Genomic DNA, 21,457 nt, shown 5'->3' with positions numbered 1-21,457 from the left:
AATTTAAAATTTTCATCTGAAAAATTTAAGTAGTCGAGCAGAACTAGAAAACTCGTGCAGAAAATGACTGAATTCCATTTTTGGGGCAGGCCAGCTACGGACGGTTTCTTTGCAATAGTGAATATATAAATATGATGTAATTATTTAAAAAAAATAAATAAATACGGAATTTATGTGAAAAAAAAAAATTTAATAGTAGATTTCATTCTAAGTGATTGTATAGCATTACTTATGAATAAAATCAATTGCATAGCAAAATGACACTATAACCATGCTCTCGAAAAGTGGTGGGAAAGTTTTTATCTACACTTTTATCCAATAATATTGTCATAATCACACATGATCACTGCAGCAACGTCATTGACAATACAACCGGTTAATCTCCATCTTAGTTTTGGGATAATGTATTAATTGGAACTCCTTGTAATCAAGATAAAATTTAAGAACTTCTCATTCATCATCCACCCATCCCATAAATGTGAAGGGCTGCAATGTACCCCCACTTAAGTTTATGACCCTCGTGTATAGTTATTTCTTTTTTATTAGTATCGGATGTGAATATAGTGTCCTGATTAATCCAGAAGTAAACAGTCTTTCGGTAAAGAATTTTTCTCAAAGTGCATTTTAAATAATTCAAAAAAAAAAAAAAAAGAACTCCAATCCTATAGGATAGAAGAATGATGACACTCGTATAAAGTGAGGCTCGTACTTACTTAAATCGTTAGGTAATTTTGGACCACTTCCGAAATTAGGAGAGAGCCTCTATCCACGTTTAAATATTTATATATATTAGGATCATTTCCTAATTTTGGGCCTCCATGTTTTCAAATTTTGTACTGGATTATAAGCCTTTTCCTTTCAAGATAAAACTTTGATGGACCCTGCTAGGTCCACCGAGAAACCCCATCCAAGGTTTTTACGACAGCGTGAAATTTTTCTTTTTCTTACTTTTATTTTTTAAATATTTAAAAAATCACAAATTTATTAACAAAACATTTAAAAAATAAAAAATCAATAGATGGGAATATCATTTCCCAACTTTGATTCGCTTGGGAAAAAAATACAAGAAACATCGCAAAAAGACGTAAATAGCTGTGCAAGCAGTCAGTCTCACGAGTCACGACCAGAGCCGGCGCCAATTTCAATCCCAAAGATAAGGCTCTCTCTTCCTGACCCAAAATTCTCTGTGGCTCTCAATCCGTCTCTCCTTCTCTCTCCCCAGCTCGGCGAGGGGGAGTGCAGCTGAAACTGAGAGATTCTGAGAAACTCCATCAACAATGACCACTACTCTGCAAGCGTTTCTTCTCTATAAACCCTCGCTGTTCATCGCTCCTTCGAAGCGTTTTCATCTTACTCGCTATGTTTCTTCTTCTTCTTGTCTCTCGTTCAATCCGCTTTCTCTCTCTACGTTCACTTCCTCAACTTTCCGTTTATCCCCATTTCGTACCCGGACTCGGACGGTTCCTTGTACATTACGCTCCGAAAGTGCGGGTTTCGATTCCGAAAGATTGAATTTTTCGGATACGGATTGGGTTGATGATTCTAAAGATTTGAATTTCAAGGATTTTGATGGCCGGAGCTCGAGTTTCAATGGGATTAGCTCGGTTTCCGATTTTGGAAATTCAAAAATTGACGAATTTGGCGGTGGGAATCCGGAAATTGAGTTGAAGAGTGAATTTGGAGAGGTGGGTTTGGAGAATGGTGGAGTGGGTAGTGAGGGTAATAGTGAGAAAGTGGAGCAAAGTGAGGGAAAGGAGCAGAATTTTACTGACAGAGAGGGAAAGGGTGGGAATTTGAGTGATGCTGAGATCAAGAGTCGTATACCGTTTGTGGTGTTCTTGATGGGGATATGGGTGAGAGTGAGAAAAGGGTTCGAGAAGTTTCTGGAGAGGGATTGGTTGAGTTGGTGGCCGTTTTGGCGGCAGGAGAAGCGGTTGGACAGGTTGATTGCGGAGGCAGATGCAAACCCGAAGGACGTGGTGAAGCAAAATGTTCTACTGGCTGAGCTTAATAAGCATAGGTTAGATGATTCAGTTTTGCGTTCTTTTAATTCGTTATCTTCTGCTTGGTAGGGGAAAATAATGGTAATGGAAATGAAATTGTGGTCTATGAAGATTATGTTTTTTCAGAATGTAAAAATTTATTCTAGTATGGCATATGGTTGTTTTAGTCTGTTGGGCAAAATTATAGCAGGGGGATTCACAATATTAATTTTTTACTCTTAAAGACTTTCAATGTTCTTCTTGATTGCGAAATGAAAATGGAGGAAAAGAGAAGAATATAAAGACTCTTTACACCTTTAATGCACACCTGATTGAATTCTCTTATGTTGTCACAACACACTATACATATTTTCTTTTCTTTTAAAGTTATTAACCAAAATTTGTTCGAAACTTTTTTCCTTCTCACTTTGCAGTCCAGAGTCTGTCATCAAGCGTTTTGAGCAAAGGGATCATGCTGTAGACAGTAGAGGAGTTGCAGAATATCTTCGAGCTCTTGTGGTCACGAATGCTATATCAGAATATCTTCCAGACGAGGAGACTGGGAAGCCTTCTAGTCTTCCTACATTGGTAATCAAGCATTGCGATTACGCATGGACTAATGCTCCAATTGTCATGTTTTGGACCTTTTAGTATTTAGTTGTTCCTAGATGGTTTGCCTTTTGTTGTTTGTATATTCTGTTATACTTTTCAAAGTTTTATGTCTTTAGGATGACTTGAAATTAACCCATTCCATGCAATACATTATATAAAAAAAAAATGCATTTTAACCAATATGGAAATTCGTGTTCGTGTTTGTGTAGATAATGGATTGCAAATGTTCCTAGCAAAGAAACATGTGTATCTCGTGTACTCTAATATAACCTAGAAGTTAGAAGAATGGTATCTCAGGAGTTTTGCCATTCTCAAATTGTCCAAATCTTACTATAGAATTAGAAAGATCGATGCTTCTTTACAAATTCACCCCTATCACTCACTGGTGATTACTTGCTCGTCTTATCAAGGTGCCATGTTCAGCCTGAGTGATTAGATATGGTATAGGTGGTATGATAGGCCTTTCATGTCACATATAGCCACAAAGTGTGCTATTGATAATAAAGAAAATGAAAAGTCTAGAAATGGTTCCATGTAGAACCATGGAATGGATGCTAGCCTATCATGACGGGAAACTTGTCTCTTTTATATCATTTCTTGAATGGATATATTTAGTTGACACCCTTTAGTTAATAAAACCTGCCTTTATTTTTTTTAAAACAGACCATATATTTTATATATTTTTATTTAGTTCATATAGTCCATGTAGCATTCATTCTTCTACTATATGTCACTTTACATGAATATTTTAAGTGCGAAAGTCACTGCCAGGCTGATCCTCCACGTTTCCAGTTTCCTTTTTTTCCCCCAAAGTTTGATATGAGCATGGGTGTAGCAATTTCAGTACATATTCATGTATCATGATATTTGAGCACTACTTCTATTTCTCTGTTTTTCTTAAGGATTTTCAGTTTCTCTTGCTCTTTAGGCCATTTCTATGAGTCGTAGTTCTAGATTAATTTGCTCATTACTTTTGTATCTGTGTTTGAGATACCTTGTCATGTATCTGAGGCTACTCATGTTCATCCGTGTTTGACTACATAGATGGATATCCTCATTCACCACTCTTAACCATGGTATTGCATAATTGAAGCATTCTCTTAGTACGAACAATAAGAAGCAAATCAACAGCTGCAGTCCTTCCAAGTTATTCAGCTCTGAATCATTTCTGGGCTGATGTGTGTGTGCGCGTGTGTGTGTGATCCTCCCATATTGCCTCATCTTGCTTCCTTTTATCTTGTATTCATCTTAAGTTAAGATGTCTTACTCATTTGATGATTAATTTTATACATGTAGTTGCAAGAGCTCAAGCAGCGGGCATCGGGTAACACAGACGAGGCTTTTTCGAACCCTGGCATATCGGAGAAGCAGCCATTGCATGTTGTAATGGTAAGTTTTTAAAGAGGGTTGTGTCAATATAGGTTGAAGGATGTGTTTAAAATTTTCTTCTTTTGGTGTAAAGTTTGATTATATGGTGCAAGATTTAAATTTTTTTTCCACTTTCTACATGGATACTCATTTTTTCTTGTGCTTTTTTTAATGTAACTTATAAGAGATGGTTCTTCTGTTAGGTTGAGCCTAAAGTTTCAAACAAATCACGTTTTGCCCAAGAGCTTATCTCAACCATCTTGTTCACTGTAGCTGTTGGATTAGTATGGTATGATCTCTCTCTCTCTCTCTCTCTCTCTCTCTCTCTCTCTCTCTCTCTCTGTGCACACACACGCACATACTCCTAGTAGTTAGTGCTTGCCTGTATCCTGTATCCTGAAGTTGTACCCCCTGCAAACATGATTTATATTTTCAGGTTAATGGGTGCTGCTGCACTTCAAAAGTACATAGGGAGCTTGGGTGGGATAGGAACATCGGGTGTTGGCTCAAGTTCTTCCTATGCCCCAAAAGAGTTAAATAGAGATGTTACGCCCGAGAAGGTAGATGTTTGGTGTTCTCTACTCTTCATATTTGCAACCTTTTAAGACATAGCTACAGTTCCTTGAAAATGGTTAAAACTTTAGTTATTATTCACTTGAACGATTTTAGGATAGTTGGACAAGTCTTCTTTAGCAACTTAGATAGGCTTTATCTCTAGTATAACTTCTTGTTTTACTTGGGCTATGCCTATTCCTATTAATAATATCGTTTACCTATAAATAAAAAAAATAAAAAAAAAAAAAAAAAAAAAAGGATAGTTGGACAAGTACCAACAATTTTGTCTGAAATTTTTAACTGAAACTGGTACACAAACAAAGGGAGACTTTCCGGCTTGTGCCTAGTTTTTATTTCCATTTTTATCTAAAAGGTAAGGTAAGGACGTGCTATTACCTAGCCACTTTTGGTAATAACTTTGTTAAAATCTTTTTCTTGGTTTCTTAATTGTTTTTATGGGAGTAAATTTCTAGAAATTTGAGTGTTTAAAATCTGTTACATGCATTACACTTGTGTGGAAGAGCACCTTCTTAATCATCCTGACTAATTTGTTGTCTTGCAGAATGTTAAAACATTTAAGGATGTCAAAGGTTGTGATGATGCGAAGCAGGAGCTTGAGGAAGTGGTGGAATATCTTAAAAACCCCTCAAAATTTACTCGACTTGGTGGAAAGTTACCAAAGGTTTGATCAAGATAGTTTTATTTGGATCACAATTATTCTTTGGAATTCCTTATTTGCAAATATTCCGGTTTAGGTTCTTCTCACCTTGTATGCAGTGTAACATATTGATTCTATGTTGCTTGTTGATCATGCAGTGCACTAGTTAGCTATAACTTATTGCTTTGTTAGTTAAGCATGAAATGTGCATGTGCTAGAGTTTGGCATGCTTGTGTGATCAAGAGATTTCAACCTTCTTCGTTAGTTTTGTAGTCTGTCAGTTTGGTTGGTCCCATATTGAAGGGTATTTCTGTCTTTCTGATTTCACCTGTTTGGAACCTTTTTTTCTTTTTTGGGTTACTATACTTGATGGTTTTTATATTATAGAGCCTAACACATACTTATTTGCAGGGAATTCTTTTGACAGGAGCACCTGGAACTGGAAAAACTTTGCTTGCCAAGGTAAGGTGCTTATTTGCATAATTCTACATATGGTTTTTTATTTTTTCATGGAGCTTTTTCCCACCCATATATGGAATTAAATGCCTGTTGGCAAGCATGTTATTAATATATTTGACATTGTTGGTTTTGATGTGAGATTTTATGCACATGGAGTTCATTGGAAGACACTTATTTCATCTAACTTATCATTGAAAAAAATAAAGTGATATTATGGAACTTCAAATGGAAGCAAACAGTATTACAAATGCATTATTTTAAATTACCAGAAATTGGTGGACATATGTCTGCCTTCCACTCATATTCAAACAAGAAGTAAGTGTCTATACCTGTAGAAATTTGTTTCAGAACATATATCTGCCTTCCTAGTTGATACAAAGGAAGGATAATGGATCCTGCTTTATAATGCTATACATGCCGAGTTTCTTCATCTTTCCATGCATATGTTTCCAAGTAGGAATGATTACTGATCTTAGTTTGCAATGATGAGTTCTCAGTCATTTATGTTGAATTTGTTTGTGTCTGGTTTTGCATGAAATCTTCCATTTGTGTAATGCGTTCAATCCAATCTAGTTATATTTTGTAAATTTTCCTGATATATTTTTTTTTCTTCTCTCTGGGACCTTAAAGGCTATTGCTGGTGAAGCTGGGGTACCATTTTTCTATAGAGCAGGATCTGAATTTGAGGAAATGTAAGCCAATTTTACTGTACATAAATTTGCTAACTTATAATATATGACACAGCTTGCATATTTTCTTCCTCTTTTTAAATTATGATACCGGTTTTTAACTTATTAATAAAATCTCTTATTACCTATCAAAAATAAAAATTATGATACCGGTTTTTACTGAAAAAACTAATGATTATGGTATTCTTGTCAAGATAAGTCGAAAAAGATGAATGAATAGCCGAATAGTTGGCCTTGTGATTTCTTTCTATTATATAAGCTGTACAAGGAATTCTATACATGGAAAGAGCTACGTAAATGCTACTGTTATTCCTATACAATCTGTCAAATATTAAGCTAATTACACGGAAGAGTAAATCAAGGAAATAAGTATGAAACAAATATGGAAACAAATATGGACAGCAAAGCTGTCCATTGACAGCCCCCCTCAAATTGATGCGGGTTGATCAACAAGCATCAATTTGCTACTTAGGAAGCAGTGTCGATGACGAGTAAGAGCCTTGGTGAAGATATCAGCAATTTGTAGTTCAGTGGAAATGTGGGGAAGAGTGATAACACGAGCGTCGAAGGCTTCACGAATAGAGTGACAGTCAACTTCAATATGCTTGGTGCGCTCATGATAGACAGGATTGGCCGTGATCTGAATAGCACTTGTATTATCAGCATGTAAAGGAGTAGGATCAGGCTCAGAGAAGTCTAACTCAGCAAGCAATCCTCGAAGCCAAATAATCTCGGAACAAGCAAGAGACATCGCTCGATACTCAGATTCTGTAGAGGACTTAGAAACTCGGTCTTGCTTCTTACTCTTCCAGGAGATCAATGCATCACTTAAGAACACACACCAACCAGTGATGGAGCGACGTGTATCAGCACAACCAGCCCAATCAGCATCGCTATAAGCAACAAGACGGGGAGAATTTCCTGCAGGAAAGAATAAGCCACGGGCAGAAGTGCCCTGAACGTAGCGTATGATCCGACGAACAGCAGCCAAATGGAGATGACGAGGAGTCTGAAGAAACTGACTAACTTGCTGTACAGCAAAAGAAATATCTGGTCTAGTGATAGTGAGATAGACAAGGCTACCCACCAATTTCCGATATAAACTAGGATCAACAAGTAGGTCACCCTCCTCTTTGCGAAGCTTGATATTTAACTCCATAGGAGTATCGACAGAGGTAGCTTCCTGCAATCCAGCTGTAGCTACCAAATCACTAGCATACTTGTGTTGATTGAGGGAAATACCCGAGGAACTACGATGCACCTCAAGACCCAAAAAATATGTGAGAGACCCAAGATCTTTCATATGAAAGGATTCTGAGAGATGAGTCTTAAGCTGGACAAGTAAAGCAGAATCAGAACCAGTGATCACAATATCATCAACATAAACCAAGAGGACAACAATACCCATGTCTGATTTCCGAAGAAATAATGAAGTGTCATACTTGCTCTGCTTGAAGGAGAATTCTAGTAAAGTGGTTCGAAATTTATCAAACCAGGCCCGCGGAGCTTGTTTAAGACCATAAAGAGAGCGACAAAGTTTACATACATTGGAGGTCGGAGAGGGAAACAATCCCGGAGGTGGCTTCATATAAATACACTCTTTAAGATCCCCGTGAAGAAAAGCATTCTTAACATCCATCTGATGTAGCGGCCAATCATTGGAAGCAGCAAGGGCTAGAATCGTACGAACAGTAGTCATCTTAGCCACAGGAGCAAAGGTCTCCTCATAATTGACACCATATTCCTGATTATTCCCAAGAGCAACAAGTCGAGCTTTATAACGATCCAAACTCCCATCAGAGCGAACCTTGACGGAGTAAACCCATTTGCAACCCAGGGGAACTATAGTGGAAGGACAAGGCTCAATGTCCCAGGTGTGATTGGCCTCTAGAGCGGCAATTTCTTCCTGCATAGCTTGTCGCCAACAGTCATGCTTAACAGCATGTGAGTAGCATGTAGGAATATCAAAATTGGACAATGCAGCAGTCAGAGCTGAAACAGAATTGCCAGAAGAAAAACCATACCTATCCGGGGGTACAGACACTCGAGAAGAGCGACGTACCAAAGGCTCTGGAGGTGCAGCAACTGACTGATGCCGGTGTATGTTAGGATTAGATATTGGGTTAGCCACCGGAAGAGACTGTGAGCAGGAGCGTCTCGTATACACCATACCTAGTTTAAAGCGAGAACTGACATGATGAAGATCTGAGAGCTGCTGCTCAAAGGAGGGAAGGACCACAGTAGAAGAAGAGGGCACAGATGACATAGGAAAGAAATGTTGATTTTCAAAGAAAATAACATTTCGAGAAATGCGTGTACGATGTAAAGTAGGATCATAACAAACAAATCCCTTTTGACACACATTATATCCCAAAAAAGCACACCGAACAGATTGAGCAGATAGTTTATGTCGCTCATGAGGAGGTAAATGAACAAAACATACACAACCAAAGATACGAAGATTATCATAACTAGGTTGCTGAGCAAACAAGCGGAAATAGGGAGACTCCATTTGTAATACTTGGGAAGGTAAACGATTAATCAAATGAGTAGCAGTTTTTAGAGCCTCAACCCAGAACATGGATGGAACAGAAGATTCTAACAAAAGAGTACGTACCACATCAAGAAGGTGACGATTTTTGCGTTCAGCTACTCCATTTTGTTGGGGAGTAGCGGGACATGAACGTTGGTGAATAATACCTTTAGAAGCCAAAAAAGCCTGAAACTCAGTAGACAAATATTCACCACCAGAATCTGTACGTAAAGTCTTAATAGTCGCAGAAAATTGATTGTCAACATATGCTAAAAAATCAGTGAAAGTACGAAAAACCTCAGATTTAGAACGAAGAAAATAGACCCAAGTGAATCTGCTATAATCATCAATGAAAGTCACATAGTATTTGAATTTGTCATGTGAACTAACCGGGGAAGGTCCCCAAACATCACTATGAATAAGCTCAAAGCAGCTAGAAGCTCTACTGGCATGCAAAGGAAATGGAAGAATTTTGCTTTTACCAAGCTTACAAGAATCACACTGAAGAGATAAAGAAGACCATTTTTTATTATCAAGAAAACCAGAGTGCAATACATGAGATAGGATCTGAGTATTGGGATGGCCTAAACGACGATGTCACACCATACTTAGATCAGGAATATTATTACAAGCAAAAGACTTAATAGAAGAAACTGAAGAAAATGACGGAATAGGTAAAAATAGTGGAAACAAGCGCCCCACTTTAGGTCCCTTTGCGATCGGCTCCCCCGTTACCTGGTCCTGCACAACACAACCATCACCAGAAAAATTAACAGCACAATTGTTATCAACTAATTGACCAACAGAAATAAGATTCGTGGAAAGTTGAGGAGCAAGAAACACATTAGTAAAGGTAGATGAGGCATCTCCGACAGCAGCTATGGGTAGAGAACTGCCATTGGCAGTCTGAATAGCAGAGTGACCAGCATAGGGCCGAACATGACACAGAGATGTGGAAGTATTCGTCATGTGATTAGAAGCCCCTGAGTCTACATACCAAAGTGTAGTAGAATTGTTACCTTGAAAGCCCATCGCAGATAATGCGGAAATAAGCATCTGTTGCACCATTTCAGGGGTGCAGTAAGTGGCGGCAGGGGATGCAAGATCAGAAGAAGCACCTGAAGGAGAGTCGTGTGATACAGAAGTTGCTGCAGGAGGAACAGTAACAGAAGTCTGAAAAGCGTGGGCCTGACGATTCTGAGGACGGATACGGCATTCTTTGATAATATGACCCTTTTTCTTGCAATAAGAACAATACTTTTTAGGACAATTGGCAGCAATATGCCCAAATTCCTTGCAGCAGAAACACTGCAGATTTTTAGAAGTCATAGAGGATCCTCGTCCTTGGGCAGCATAAGCCACAGTGGGCGTCCCGGAACTGCCATGAGATTGGTCCAGAACAACTTGAGTCCTAAGACGTTGTTCTTCGCGAAGTAACTCACCAAAACAAACATCAAGAGAGGGAACAGGAGATCTATTCAGTAGAGAGGAGCGAACAGATTCATATTCCGGGCGTAGTTTCATAAGAAACTGATCACGCCGGCTAGTCTCATGAAGCTTCTGAATAGTCGAAAGAGCGGCAACAGGAACATCCGCTATAACCAAATCGGTATATTCATGCCAAAGAGTCAAAAAGGCCGAATAGTAGTCTTGGATGGAAAGACTACCATGTTGAAACATGGCAATCGCATGTTCCAACTGAAAGCGACGAGCATCATTATCTTGATGATAGACCATCTTCAAGTAATTCCGCATGGATTGAGCGGAGCGATGCGCCCGCAAGTTGGTAACAATATGTGGCTCCACCGAACCAAGAAGCCAAGACATAATCCGAGCGTCAAGAACAGCCCATGAAGGAATAGTCTTGGGTTTGTCAGAAGTGGATGGGTCGTCAACATCGGTTCCGTCAATATGACCCCAAAGGTCTTTTCCCTTTAGAAAAAGTTCAAACTGAAAAGCCCAAGTAGAGTAATTTTTGCCAGTAAACTTGACACACACAGGTGCAGAGTCCATTGCAAAAAAAATGGAACCCGAGATAGCAGAAAATAGTCTAAAAAAAATGGAGAGAGACCAATAGAAGGACCTGCTGTTGACAAATAATAGAAGCCCAAAAAATATCCAGAACAAAAAAAATGTGCCGAAAACACCCACTCCAGGCAAAAAGGAACGACACCCAAAAAAAAATACGGAGAGACCGAGAGAAATACCCAGACCTTAAACAGAAGCTGCCGAAAAAGACCACTCCAGGAGAGGAACGGGTCGATAGATGGAGAAGTGGCCGAGAAGACTCAAACTGAAACAGAGACTGCCGAAAAACACTACCCCAGAAACAGAATGCCGAGAAGCTGCCGAGAATGCTCAAACTGAAACAGAGGCTGCCGAGAAACACTACCCCAGAAACAGAATGCCGAAAAACACAAGGCTGTGATGTCAGATGTGAAAAAACAGAAACAGAAAAATGCCGAGATGTGCTGCCGAGACTCAGAAGACGCCGAGACACAGAACCGAAAGGAAAAAGACCAGAAAAATTCACGCGGGCAACAACAAACCGAGAGAAAAAAAAATTTTCAACCGGCTCTTGATACCATGTCAAGATAAGTCGAAAAAGATGAATGAATAGCCGAATAGTTGGCCTTGTGATTTCTTTCTATTATATAAGCTGTACAAGGAATTCTATACATGGAAAGAGCTACGTAAATGCTACTGTTATTCCTATACAATCTGTCAAATATTAAGCTAATTACACGGAAGAGTAAATCAAGGAAATAAGTATGAAACAAATATGGAAACAAATATGGACAGCAAAGCTGTCCATTGACAATTCTTTCCAGTTTTTCCTTTTTTAAGCATATGAAAATTAGTGCTTTCTCCTTTGATGGTTGATTTATGCGGCTCTATGTATTACCATTCATGTTTTATTTTGAATGATCCATTTTCCAGTTAGTCCCATCATCGTTCTACCAGTTAAATCATACACGTAATAGTGTTTGTCAATACACTAGCTGCTAATGCTGTTGCACCGGTTTACAGACCTTCTTGTGATTACCACTAAACTCCTTTGGCCGTTAAATTGTCCCTTTAAATTTTCTTTTGGCATTGAAAAGATGGTATTGGGAACAGAAAATTGGTATCAATATGAGGGATGTGTTGGGAGTACTAATATACCTGTTCTGAAAAGTTGTGATCTCATATGATAACTTGTGATCTTAGGGATGGGTTCTGGTGGTTATTTAGACTGAAATAATAATGCTCAATTTAAAGACTGTTCATCTTCTGGCCCAGTCTGCATATCTGGATGCATGTGGATGGTTATCTGCCCACATATTAACCTAACAGATAACCGGATCCACTATACACCCATACACCATGGTTGCTCCAATCTTGGAATTACTCAAGTAATGTTTGTTGGGGTGCTAATTTCATGTTACTCTGTATGGCAGGTTTGTTGGTGTCGGTGCTCGGCGTGTGAGATCCTTATTCCAAGCTGCAAAGAAAAAGGTTTGGTTCTTGAGGCATTCTTTGGGACACTGGTGTGTGTGTGTGTGTGTGTGTGTATGAATGGATATAGAAGTAATTTTACATTTCAAAGGTGGTCAATGACCCTGTGACATGAAAATCTGGAGAAAAACGGGAGACATCATTCTGAGACTTTTGCAAATAATGGTGGGACATAAAGTACAAAGAACTAAAATTACAACTACAAACTGAAACCAAAAGGGAGTAAAGCTCTTTGTGCATTATATAAGGCGCACATATTCATTCTAGTTTATAGTCGTCAAATATCATTTAGTACTACGTTTAAAAGTTGTTAATATACATGTGTGTGTGCTGCTTTCATATGTGTTTCTGACATATCATTTGCGTTGTTGCATATTTCATAGGCTCCTTGTATAATTTTCATCGATGAAATAGATGCTGTTGGGTCCACAAGAAAACAATGGGAAGGCCATACAAAGAAAACATTGCATCAACTGCTTGTCGAAATGGATGGCTTTGAACAGAATGAGGTACATCTAGACATGTTACAATATTGATTAGTTGCTTCCGGTGTTTCTGAAGATGCATGACATTTTTCTGTAGGGCATAATATTAATGGCTGCAACAAACTTGCCTGATATTCTTGATCCAGCTTTAACAAGGCCTGGTAGATTTGATAGGCATGTAAGTTCTTTCCTCTATATGTAATATTTTTATATAATCTTTTAGAGTTTTGAAATTTGGGCCATTTTCTTGGCAATTGATGCTGGCTAAGGACTCTTTGGGTTGGTTCATCACTTCTCAGTCCATGGCTCCATTGAGTAGTGTCTGCTTTAGATATATCTGAATTTTACTGTCGGTTTATTTTGACATTAAAAGACAAAAGCTAACAAATATCCACCTGTTTAGATTGTTGTTCCAAATCCAGATGTACGAGGTCGTCAAGAAATATTGGAGCTCTATCTACAGGATAAACCATTGGCTGACAATGTAGATGTACAAGCAATTGCTCGAGGTACACCAGGATTTAATGGGGCTGGTGAGTTTCCCATCTCTCTCTAAATGAAAATTGATTTCCTTCAATCAAGCTGATTTTTCGTTTTTTCTTCATCTTTTAGTAACCCATGTGTCCTGCCAACTTAACCTTTTTTTCTTTTCTTTTCTTTTCTTCTCCATTTCTTTTCTTCTTTCTCAGATCTTGCAAACTTGGTTAATATTGCTGCCATTAAAGCTGCTGTTGAAGGTGCAGAAAAGTTAACCGCTTCTCAGCTGGAATTTGCAAAAGACAGGATCATGATGGGTACGGAGCGGAAAACAATGTTCATATCTGAAGAGTCAAAGAAGGTATGCATATCTTCTTATAAGGCAATCCAGGGTATAGTTTGAGGCATTGGCTTATCTGATTTTATACCCATTGAATCATGTGTTCAATGTTTTGGGTTGAGTCTGTATTAATTAGAGCCTGAGCGTATCACTGGATTTTGCGATCTCTATATTTCTATATAAACTCTAATTAAATGGATCAGAATGCTTGCGTGCTAACAATTTAACAACATGAGACACGGGAATAGAAATGTCTTAAGAGCGTCTGCGGGACAATAAATTCTTACAGCTTCCTAGGAATTACTTAATCCCAAATGCACAGCTAATACTTCCTAACGTTACTTGCACTTCTTTCAGCTCACTGCATACCATGAGAGTGGCCATGCGATTGTTGCCTTCAATACAGAGGCTGCCCATCCAATACACAAGGCGACAATTATGCCACGCGGATCTGCTTTGGGAATGGTCACTCAGCTTCCTTCCAGCGATGAGACATCAGTTAGCAAGAAGCAGTTATTAGCTCGCCTTGATGTTTGTATGGGAGGAAGAGTTGCAGAAGAGCTCATCTTTGGTCAGGACTATGTCACAACGGGAGCGAGTAGTGATCTTCACACAGCTACAGAGCTAGCCCACTATATGGTATATTTCCATTTTTATGCCGTAAACAAAGCGCTTATCTTATGGGGGTTGTCTTTTTTAATTCCTGTAACCTATTTTTTGTGCTATGAAATCAGCATAAATCAAAGCATATTGTCTCGGACCTCTGTGTATGATTTAAACATGTCAACTTTCCATTTTGATTGCTTATTGCTGTTTGGAATTTTTGCCATGCAAGGTATCCAATTGTGGGATGAGTGATACAATTGGACCAGTTCACATCAAAGAGCGGCCAAGTTCGGAAATGCAATCGCGTATTGATGCTGAAGTATGTTTTTTGGAATCTGGGGTTCTTTTGGCCTAATAACGGATATTCACATGTATAGATTATTTAAATCTGTGTCATTGGTTGTGCAGGTGGTGAGACTTCTAAGAGACGCATATGACCGTGTGAAAGCATTGCTAAAGAAGGTTTTTCCATTAGCTTTCATCTGTTTGTAGTTTTTTTTTTTTTTTTGAAAATGAGAAATATGCAATCCAAGGTTATGGGCACTCCACTTTTGGATTATTTTTTATCATAGCTTTAGGTCTACCTTGCGGATTATGAAAACCAAGAACCGGTCATATATGTGAATGGTAGGATTAGATTCTTTAGTACGGCCTCTGTAGTTGGCATAGATTGGAAGGAATCCAGGTTCCTGAGTACAACCTCTATCGTAGCATAGCTTGGCTTGTCTTTGGCATTTATCTTATTGGTGCTTGAAATATTGGCAACCTTGATACTCCATTAGTTATGATGGACATTCATGGTTGGACTCGGAGAATTGGAGGACTGGCTAACTCTTGTTTGTCTGACTTATTCAGCATGAGAAGGCATTACACGCGCTGGCAAATGCACTTTTAGAGTATGAGACACTTAGTGCCGAAGAAATAAAGCGCATTCTTCTGCCTTACCGTGAAGGACGGCTACCTGAGCAACAAGAAGAACCACAAGAAGAAGGGGACCTTGTATTGGTTTAGAATTTGGCTCCTTTTCTTGTCGGAAATCTGGTCAACTGTAGGGGAGGCTCTGTACAGTATATTTAAAGCAACACAGATGTGATTATTTATTCTACTGGCAACCCCCCTTTCCTCCTTCCATTACAAGATGTGCTAATGGAAGTCCATTCATACATGCCCCAGAGCGTCTCCAAAGAAGAGTTCTGGCGTCATCGCTAACAGACAACCAAGATGATGGATATCATGCACAACTAGTTGGAGAAATCCTGTATTGTTTGAACTTTAAATCCCTTTGTGGGTGGAATTTTCGAGGAAAATACATATTTGAGAATATAGGAGCTTTTTATTGTAATTCTAAAGAGTTCTGCTCGGCATGGTGCCTGTTCTTTCCATTCAGACTTCTACCCTTTTTGTATATCGCCATTAGCTGATATTGCTGAATCTTTAAAAATCTAGCATCAACCAATTCTTTCAGGCTGTGTTCGGATTTGGATCTGGTCTAAATTTAGATTTTAATTTTGAAGATCAAAATCTGAATCTTCCTCCAGAAATTCAGCCATGCAAATATACCTTTCGTTTCTTGCTTCATCTGCAGTGAATCCTGGGCGACAACTGATACAGAAAGTATGACGTTTTTTTTTTCAACCCAGGAGGTAATGGACCTTCATACACAACCAATTAAAGTGCATTCCGGGGATGCCAAGTCAAGAAGTAGATTAATGAACCCATTTGAAATAGTAACACATTCGGCCATTCAAACTGGTCAAAGTTTCACCAGACCATTACTTTTTTTCTTTTGATAAACACCAGACCATTACTTGTTCATCGCCATCCGATAAGTTACCCTCATTGAAGATGACACATTGTTCTTGTACATTTTTTTTTTTTTCTCTCTTTAAATGTTGACGTTCTAGATGAGCAAGAATCGGTGAGCAAGAATCGGGTATCACTCTCTTCAAGGTCTAAGGTTCAACACTTCATAAATGCAAACAATTCTTTAAGACCACACCCCTAATAAAAGCCAACAATTTAAGCAGTTTCATGTATAGAAACTTCCGAGAGTGCAATGCATAGAATCAGAGTTTACTTTGCAAGAATGGATCCGAAGGACCCTGCCCTGGAGAGAGGTTCCTCAACATTAAAAAATTAAAAAATAATAATAATAAAAACATAGAAAATATGAGCGAGAATGACTACTACTCTTAAGTGGTAGCAGTGGCGGCCGATTTCAGCTACATCAAATAATGGCAGAACACAAGATTTGCATAACAATCTTGTGAGCAGCAAATACATGCAGCAGCATCTGTTCCCTTGGGATTCTCCTACCAGAATTCCAGGTGGATTATGGTGATTCCGAAATCTACCTGCCAAGAGAATTCCAAGGATCCTGATACTGCCCACAAACAAATTTCCTGCGGATTTTACCATTTCAAGAACAAAAGCCTCACTCCCCCATCCACCTTTATCTTACCATATGAAGGATATGGGCATTAGATACAGATAACTATGGTTACTAATAAAAGAGCAACTACGAGACTCTTACCTTAAATCACGGTCGCTTTTCGCCAGAACTCCATTCAATGCAAAACAGAAACTACGACTACTACAGCATAAAACAAAATATACAAGCATCACCTCTTTCCAGGACGTATGTACAACCATAAAAGCATACCAGCACTGGACTCAACCTTGGAAACGAGAGAAGTCGAGCCTAGAATACCTTTTCCCCCCAATTTTTCTTTTCTTTCTGAGTTTTTACATTCACGAACAGTTATAGAAACCCTTGAAAGAGCTCTGGTTCTTGACCTAATAATGAAGGGAAATCCAGAATACAATTCTGAAAGCAATGTTGATGATGTAGTGAACAAGAGGAGAGTATGCATGTATGTATCAAAGATGGAAGTAGTAACTATTGCCTGTCTGTCTCCAAAGCCCCCGAGAGAGGAAAGCCTCAGAAGCTTCATCCATGGTAGTCTGAGCCTCCACCACGTCCCCAACCCCAACTTTCAGATCCGATCAATGGGTTCAGTTCGATCCTGCACTGCAAGACGCTCTGAGACATCAGCAAGTGATTTGAGATTGCACTTGATCAAGGCCTGAACAAAGTAACAAGTCTCATCATTTGTGTTCCCTTCAGGTACATCCACTACAAACGACTCAATCACCAGAGTTCCTGGTCTTCCATCAATAATCTCAGGATGGAGGGAAATGATTGAAGAGTAGTTCTGAAAGAACCAACAAAACAAACAGATACAGGTCGGGCTCCTTTAGGCTTATTGCACAAAAACAAAAGAACTCAAATATCAAGCCAGAAATGTGAGTTGGATCTAACTCATCTAAATAAGATACTGGGTCATGAAAGCACTATGAAAATTCCCCAAACTTGCCCATGGAGCTGATATCATCATCAGCATAATGTTTGTAACAAATGGGCCCATATTAGGTCTGGAACTCTCTTCTTTTTGGCAAGGAAACTCTCCTTGATTGGGAACAAAACCAATAGACACAATACAATCGCTGTATAAAAGACATGGGTAAGCTAAATGTTGGACAGATTACCACAACAAGAAGACCCACAATGCTGTAAAACAGACATGATGGTGATCAGAATATCCAGACCTTACAAAAATAGATAGTAGTCCATGGAGACAAATATCATCTCTTCTTATTAGGAGAAAAGGTGAATAAAGAGTTAAAATAAAAAAATAAAATAAAGAGATTCCATACCCTAAGTCTGTGATCCCCTCCAATTATCTTCATACTGAGTACATGCTCATCATCATCAAGAAGTTCCAATCTTTCTGTACTTGTAGTTGCCGGAAGTCCAGACTTAACATCCACTTCTCTCAAGCTCCCAATCTCAAGGTTCCCCTTCAAAACGCACCTGCTGACAAATGGCTTGTATTTCTGTGGTTGATCGAATCTCCTCACCAAAGACCAAACCTGAGGAAATGCGCAATCATCAGAAGTCAAGTTCTATAATTATCCATAAACAAAACTCATATATTCATCAGCAAAAAGCATCAACAACAACATCCCTTTGTTGCATACTCATCTTTAACTGTCAAGGGTGGGTGAATTTATTAATTTCATGAAGGAAACCTATCAAACACAACTTAACCCAGTACACGTTTTGGGGGAAGTAGAAGATATTTTAAGACTCTAAAACAGTGAGTTATGCAAATTTATTAACGTTAAATGCAGAAACTAAGTAAGCCAAATAGTTGTAATTATAGGCTAAAAAGATTTGATATATACTTTTTCTCTAATATTTGAAAACTTCAAGACTACATTAGTTAATTGTTTTCATGTAGATATATTTCCTCAGCGACCAAACAGAACCATTAGCCGAACCTACCAAACATACCATTGCAGCCAATCAAAATCGAAGTTACAGAACCCTAAATCCAAGAAATTACGAAGAAACCAATGACTGGCAGAGGTAAGAAGGGGAGAAGAATTCAAACTATGAAATTTGGATTTTCCAAAAGCTTAACTTCATGATATTCAAGAAAACCAGAAAACTTGAATTAAATCAAAGTACCTATTTTAATTACTTTTGGAATAAGCAACGCTAAAAAGAAAACAAAAAAAATATCGACACTTTCCATAAAGACTTCTCAGTCTCTGAAGTCTGAGAAACTCTACATAAGTTCGCAATCTCTCAGAAACAGGAAATCTGACCTCAATTTCTCTGCAATTAAACATACTCAGCTGGAGAAAGTAAAAAAATTGGCTTTTGACAAAAAAAAAAAAAAAAAAAAAAAAGACAAATGATCGGTGAACATCAAAAGAACCATCAAATTCAGAATTAAATATCAAGAAGCACAAACGAGAAATATCACAGATCAAGATCGACCGCTATCCAATATTTGGCCAAATAACAGAAAATTTACAAAGAAACACCAGAAATCACATGTTTAAACACAGATACTAATCCCGCAATTTTCTCACAAAACTGAACCTGATATGAATCCATCGACCTAAATAGACAAACAGACATACATCTATCCATGCATCTAATATAGCACATACATACATGCATATAGACATCTAGAGAGAGAGGAAGAGATTACGAGGTGAACAGGGGCTTTGATGCGCTTGACGAGCTCGGAGCTACACTGATTTTCACCGGGCTCGTGGCGATGGTACCTCCGAATGTACTCGCTCTCCACATCGCTGAGTCCTCCATTTCCAATCCCGTCACCCTTTCCATTCATCTTGATTGATTCACACAGAATATGCAAACCAAACCAAACCAAACCAAACACGGTCTCGGCTTTTCTCACTTAGAAAGCGCCATAACTAAAGATTGATTCTTTTGAACGTAGAAAGGAGCTCCGATCGCCAACGGACGCGGCCCTCCGATAGAAGCTCCTGAGAGAAATATCTAAGAAAGAAGAAGAAGAGTGTGAATGAGAATCACTCCCCCCATTGCAGACCTACCTCAAGGCTCATTATTATTATCTGAAATATAAAAATAATATAATTAATATTTTTTGTTTTATTTTCTTTTTAGAGAAAGTTAGAAATACCTGTTTTCCTAAAATAGAACTTGGTATGTCTCAGAATTACGATCATGCCACCATTTTGTCTGTTTCTTACAAGCTCACAGTCACAGTTTATTTATTTTTTAAAAGTTGTGTATGGAAAATTATTCAACCAATTTTGAGTCCGACCAACGGTTATGAGCATCCCACTTGTCAAGCAAATGGGCATGTCGTACCAGTTTTGCTAAAGTCACTGCTACGCTTTCGTATACACACTTCTCGAATCTTCCCGTCCTCTTTCGGACTTTCTTTCCTTATTGTTTTATTTTTATACCTATTTTATTAATCACTCGCGGGAGTTCCACGCGGTCCATTCAAAACACGTACTTCCACGCTCATCCAGTTAAAATAACAGCATTGTTAATAGATTATATATATATATAAAAGGTATTTTTAATAAATATAAAATAAATTTTAATTTTATTTATATAAATTTTTATATTAAAATAGGTATTTTTTATTATATAATAATAAAATAATATTAGATAAATTTTTTTTATTATTCTACTTATTATATGTTAATTAATAATTATATTCTAATTAAATTATATAGATGTTTGTAGATGTAAATTGAAAGAAGAGAAAGTGTTATAAAAATTATAATAAAATAAACATTTGATATATGTATGGTATCTATCACATTTGTTTTTAGTTTTAGATTTACTGTAACTAAAAGTTATGTATCAAAGTTTTTAATAATCTAATGTTGATAGTCTTTTATGTCCTACTAGGAATTTGAAGATATTTTTTGATGTTTAGCTATTCCATTAACAATGCACTTAGAGGGTAAAAATGATATAGAAAGAATAGTTGCATTAGTGAGTTCGTAAGTATCGGATAATCATTTTAGAAAAATTAAATAAACATGAAATTTATATAAAATTAAATTAAATTTTTAATAATGAATCTTATTTTTTTTTTAAAGTAAGATTACTCTATAACTATTTTTAGAGTATCAAATACTTATATACTCTATAATTAAATGTAGCATTACTCATAATATTGAAATTCAGGTTATTAATCACTATCATATCAATAAAATAAGATAACAATAAGTTATCATTACTACTAACATTACTCAACTATTCATCAATATCAAAATGCATATATCATTAAAGGAAGAGTAAAACCTCTGTTTAACCAAAATTATCTTGGAATAAACGCATTCTTGGTTGCGTGGCCTTGGTTAAAATGATGTTAAAAATCCATACACTTTAATAAATAGATTTAAAAAAAAAAAAAAAAACTATACACTTTGTGCTCTTAAATTAGAAATAATTTTTCACTTCACATCTCGACCTATTAAAAATAGAGCAATGTAGCACGGGACGGGCCTTATAAGAACAAAAAAGTTTTCATTTTTTTAAGCAATCTTGTTGGACAGGAAAGTCTTTTTTCAAACACAAAAACATTCCTTCTAAATCAAACCTTTCGAAAAAGAACTGCCATCTCCTCAAGCTGATTCTTATTTAATCTTCCCATAAGTTTTTCCCAAAGGTGTAGGAAATTATGTTCTGTGCTTCTCCATTTCTAAACCAAACTTTGAGAATCAGACCAAACATCATTTGCAGTTGTACACTCCTAAAGAGCATGCATAACTATCTCAATTTCTGCACCACAGAGAGGACATCTTTGGTCAGCAGCTATTTTCCTTC

General features: G+C 37.6%; 2 protein-coding genes across 2 annotated transcripts; one reads left to right on the top strand and one right to left on the bottom strand.

The window, feature by feature from the left end:
• Positions 1 to 1,082: 1,082 nt before the first annotated feature.
• Positions 1,083 to 15,726, top strand: LOC122311176 (ATP-dependent zinc metalloprotease FTSH 11, chloroplastic/mitochondrial). The gene is made up of 17 exons (XM_043125613.1): positions 1,083 to 2,020; positions 2,417 to 2,570; positions 3,891 to 3,983; positions 4,166 to 4,251; positions 4,399 to 4,522; positions 5,080 to 5,199; positions 5,587 to 5,637; positions 6,265 to 6,326; positions 12,297 to 12,354; positions 12,738 to 12,863; positions 12,937 to 13,017; positions 13,243 to 13,372; positions 13,529 to 13,677; positions 14,014 to 14,295; positions 14,492 to 14,581; positions 14,671 to 14,724; positions 15,118 to 15,726. The coding sequence occupies exons 1-17, from the start codon at positions 1,278 to 1,280 to the stop codon at positions 15,271 to 15,273; spliced, it is 2,559 nt and encodes an 852-aa protein (XP_042981547.1). The 5' UTR covers positions 1,083 to 1,277; the 3' UTR covers positions 15,274 to 15,726.
• A 1,065-nt stretch (positions 15,727 to 16,791) lies between these two features.
• Positions 16,792 to 19,720, bottom strand: LOC122311177 (abscisic acid receptor PYL8). Its single transcript, XM_043125614.1, has 3 exons — positions 19,329 to 19,720; positions 17,980 to 18,195; positions 16,792 to 17,477 (listed from the first exon to the last, which is right to left on the bottom strand). The coding sequence occupies exons 1-3, from the start codon at positions 19,470 to 19,472 to the stop codon at positions 17,259 to 17,261; spliced, it is 579 nt and encodes a 192-aa protein (XP_042981548.1). The 5' UTR covers positions 19,473 to 19,720; the 3' UTR covers positions 16,792 to 17,258.
• Between the last annotated feature and the right edge of the window lie 1,737 nt (positions 19,721 to 21,457).

The sequence above is a fragment of the Carya illinoinensis genome, chromosome 5 (genome assembly GCF_018687715.1).
Source record: "Carya illinoinensis cultivar Pawnee chromosome 5, C.illinoinensisPawnee_v1, whole genome shotgun sequence".
NCBI lineage: Eukaryota > Viridiplantae > Streptophyta > Magnoliopsida > Fagales > Juglandaceae > Carya > Carya illinoinensis.
The sequence above is the reverse complement of the archived record's forward strand: the minus strand, read 5'-3'. Positions and strand labels throughout refer to the sequence as shown.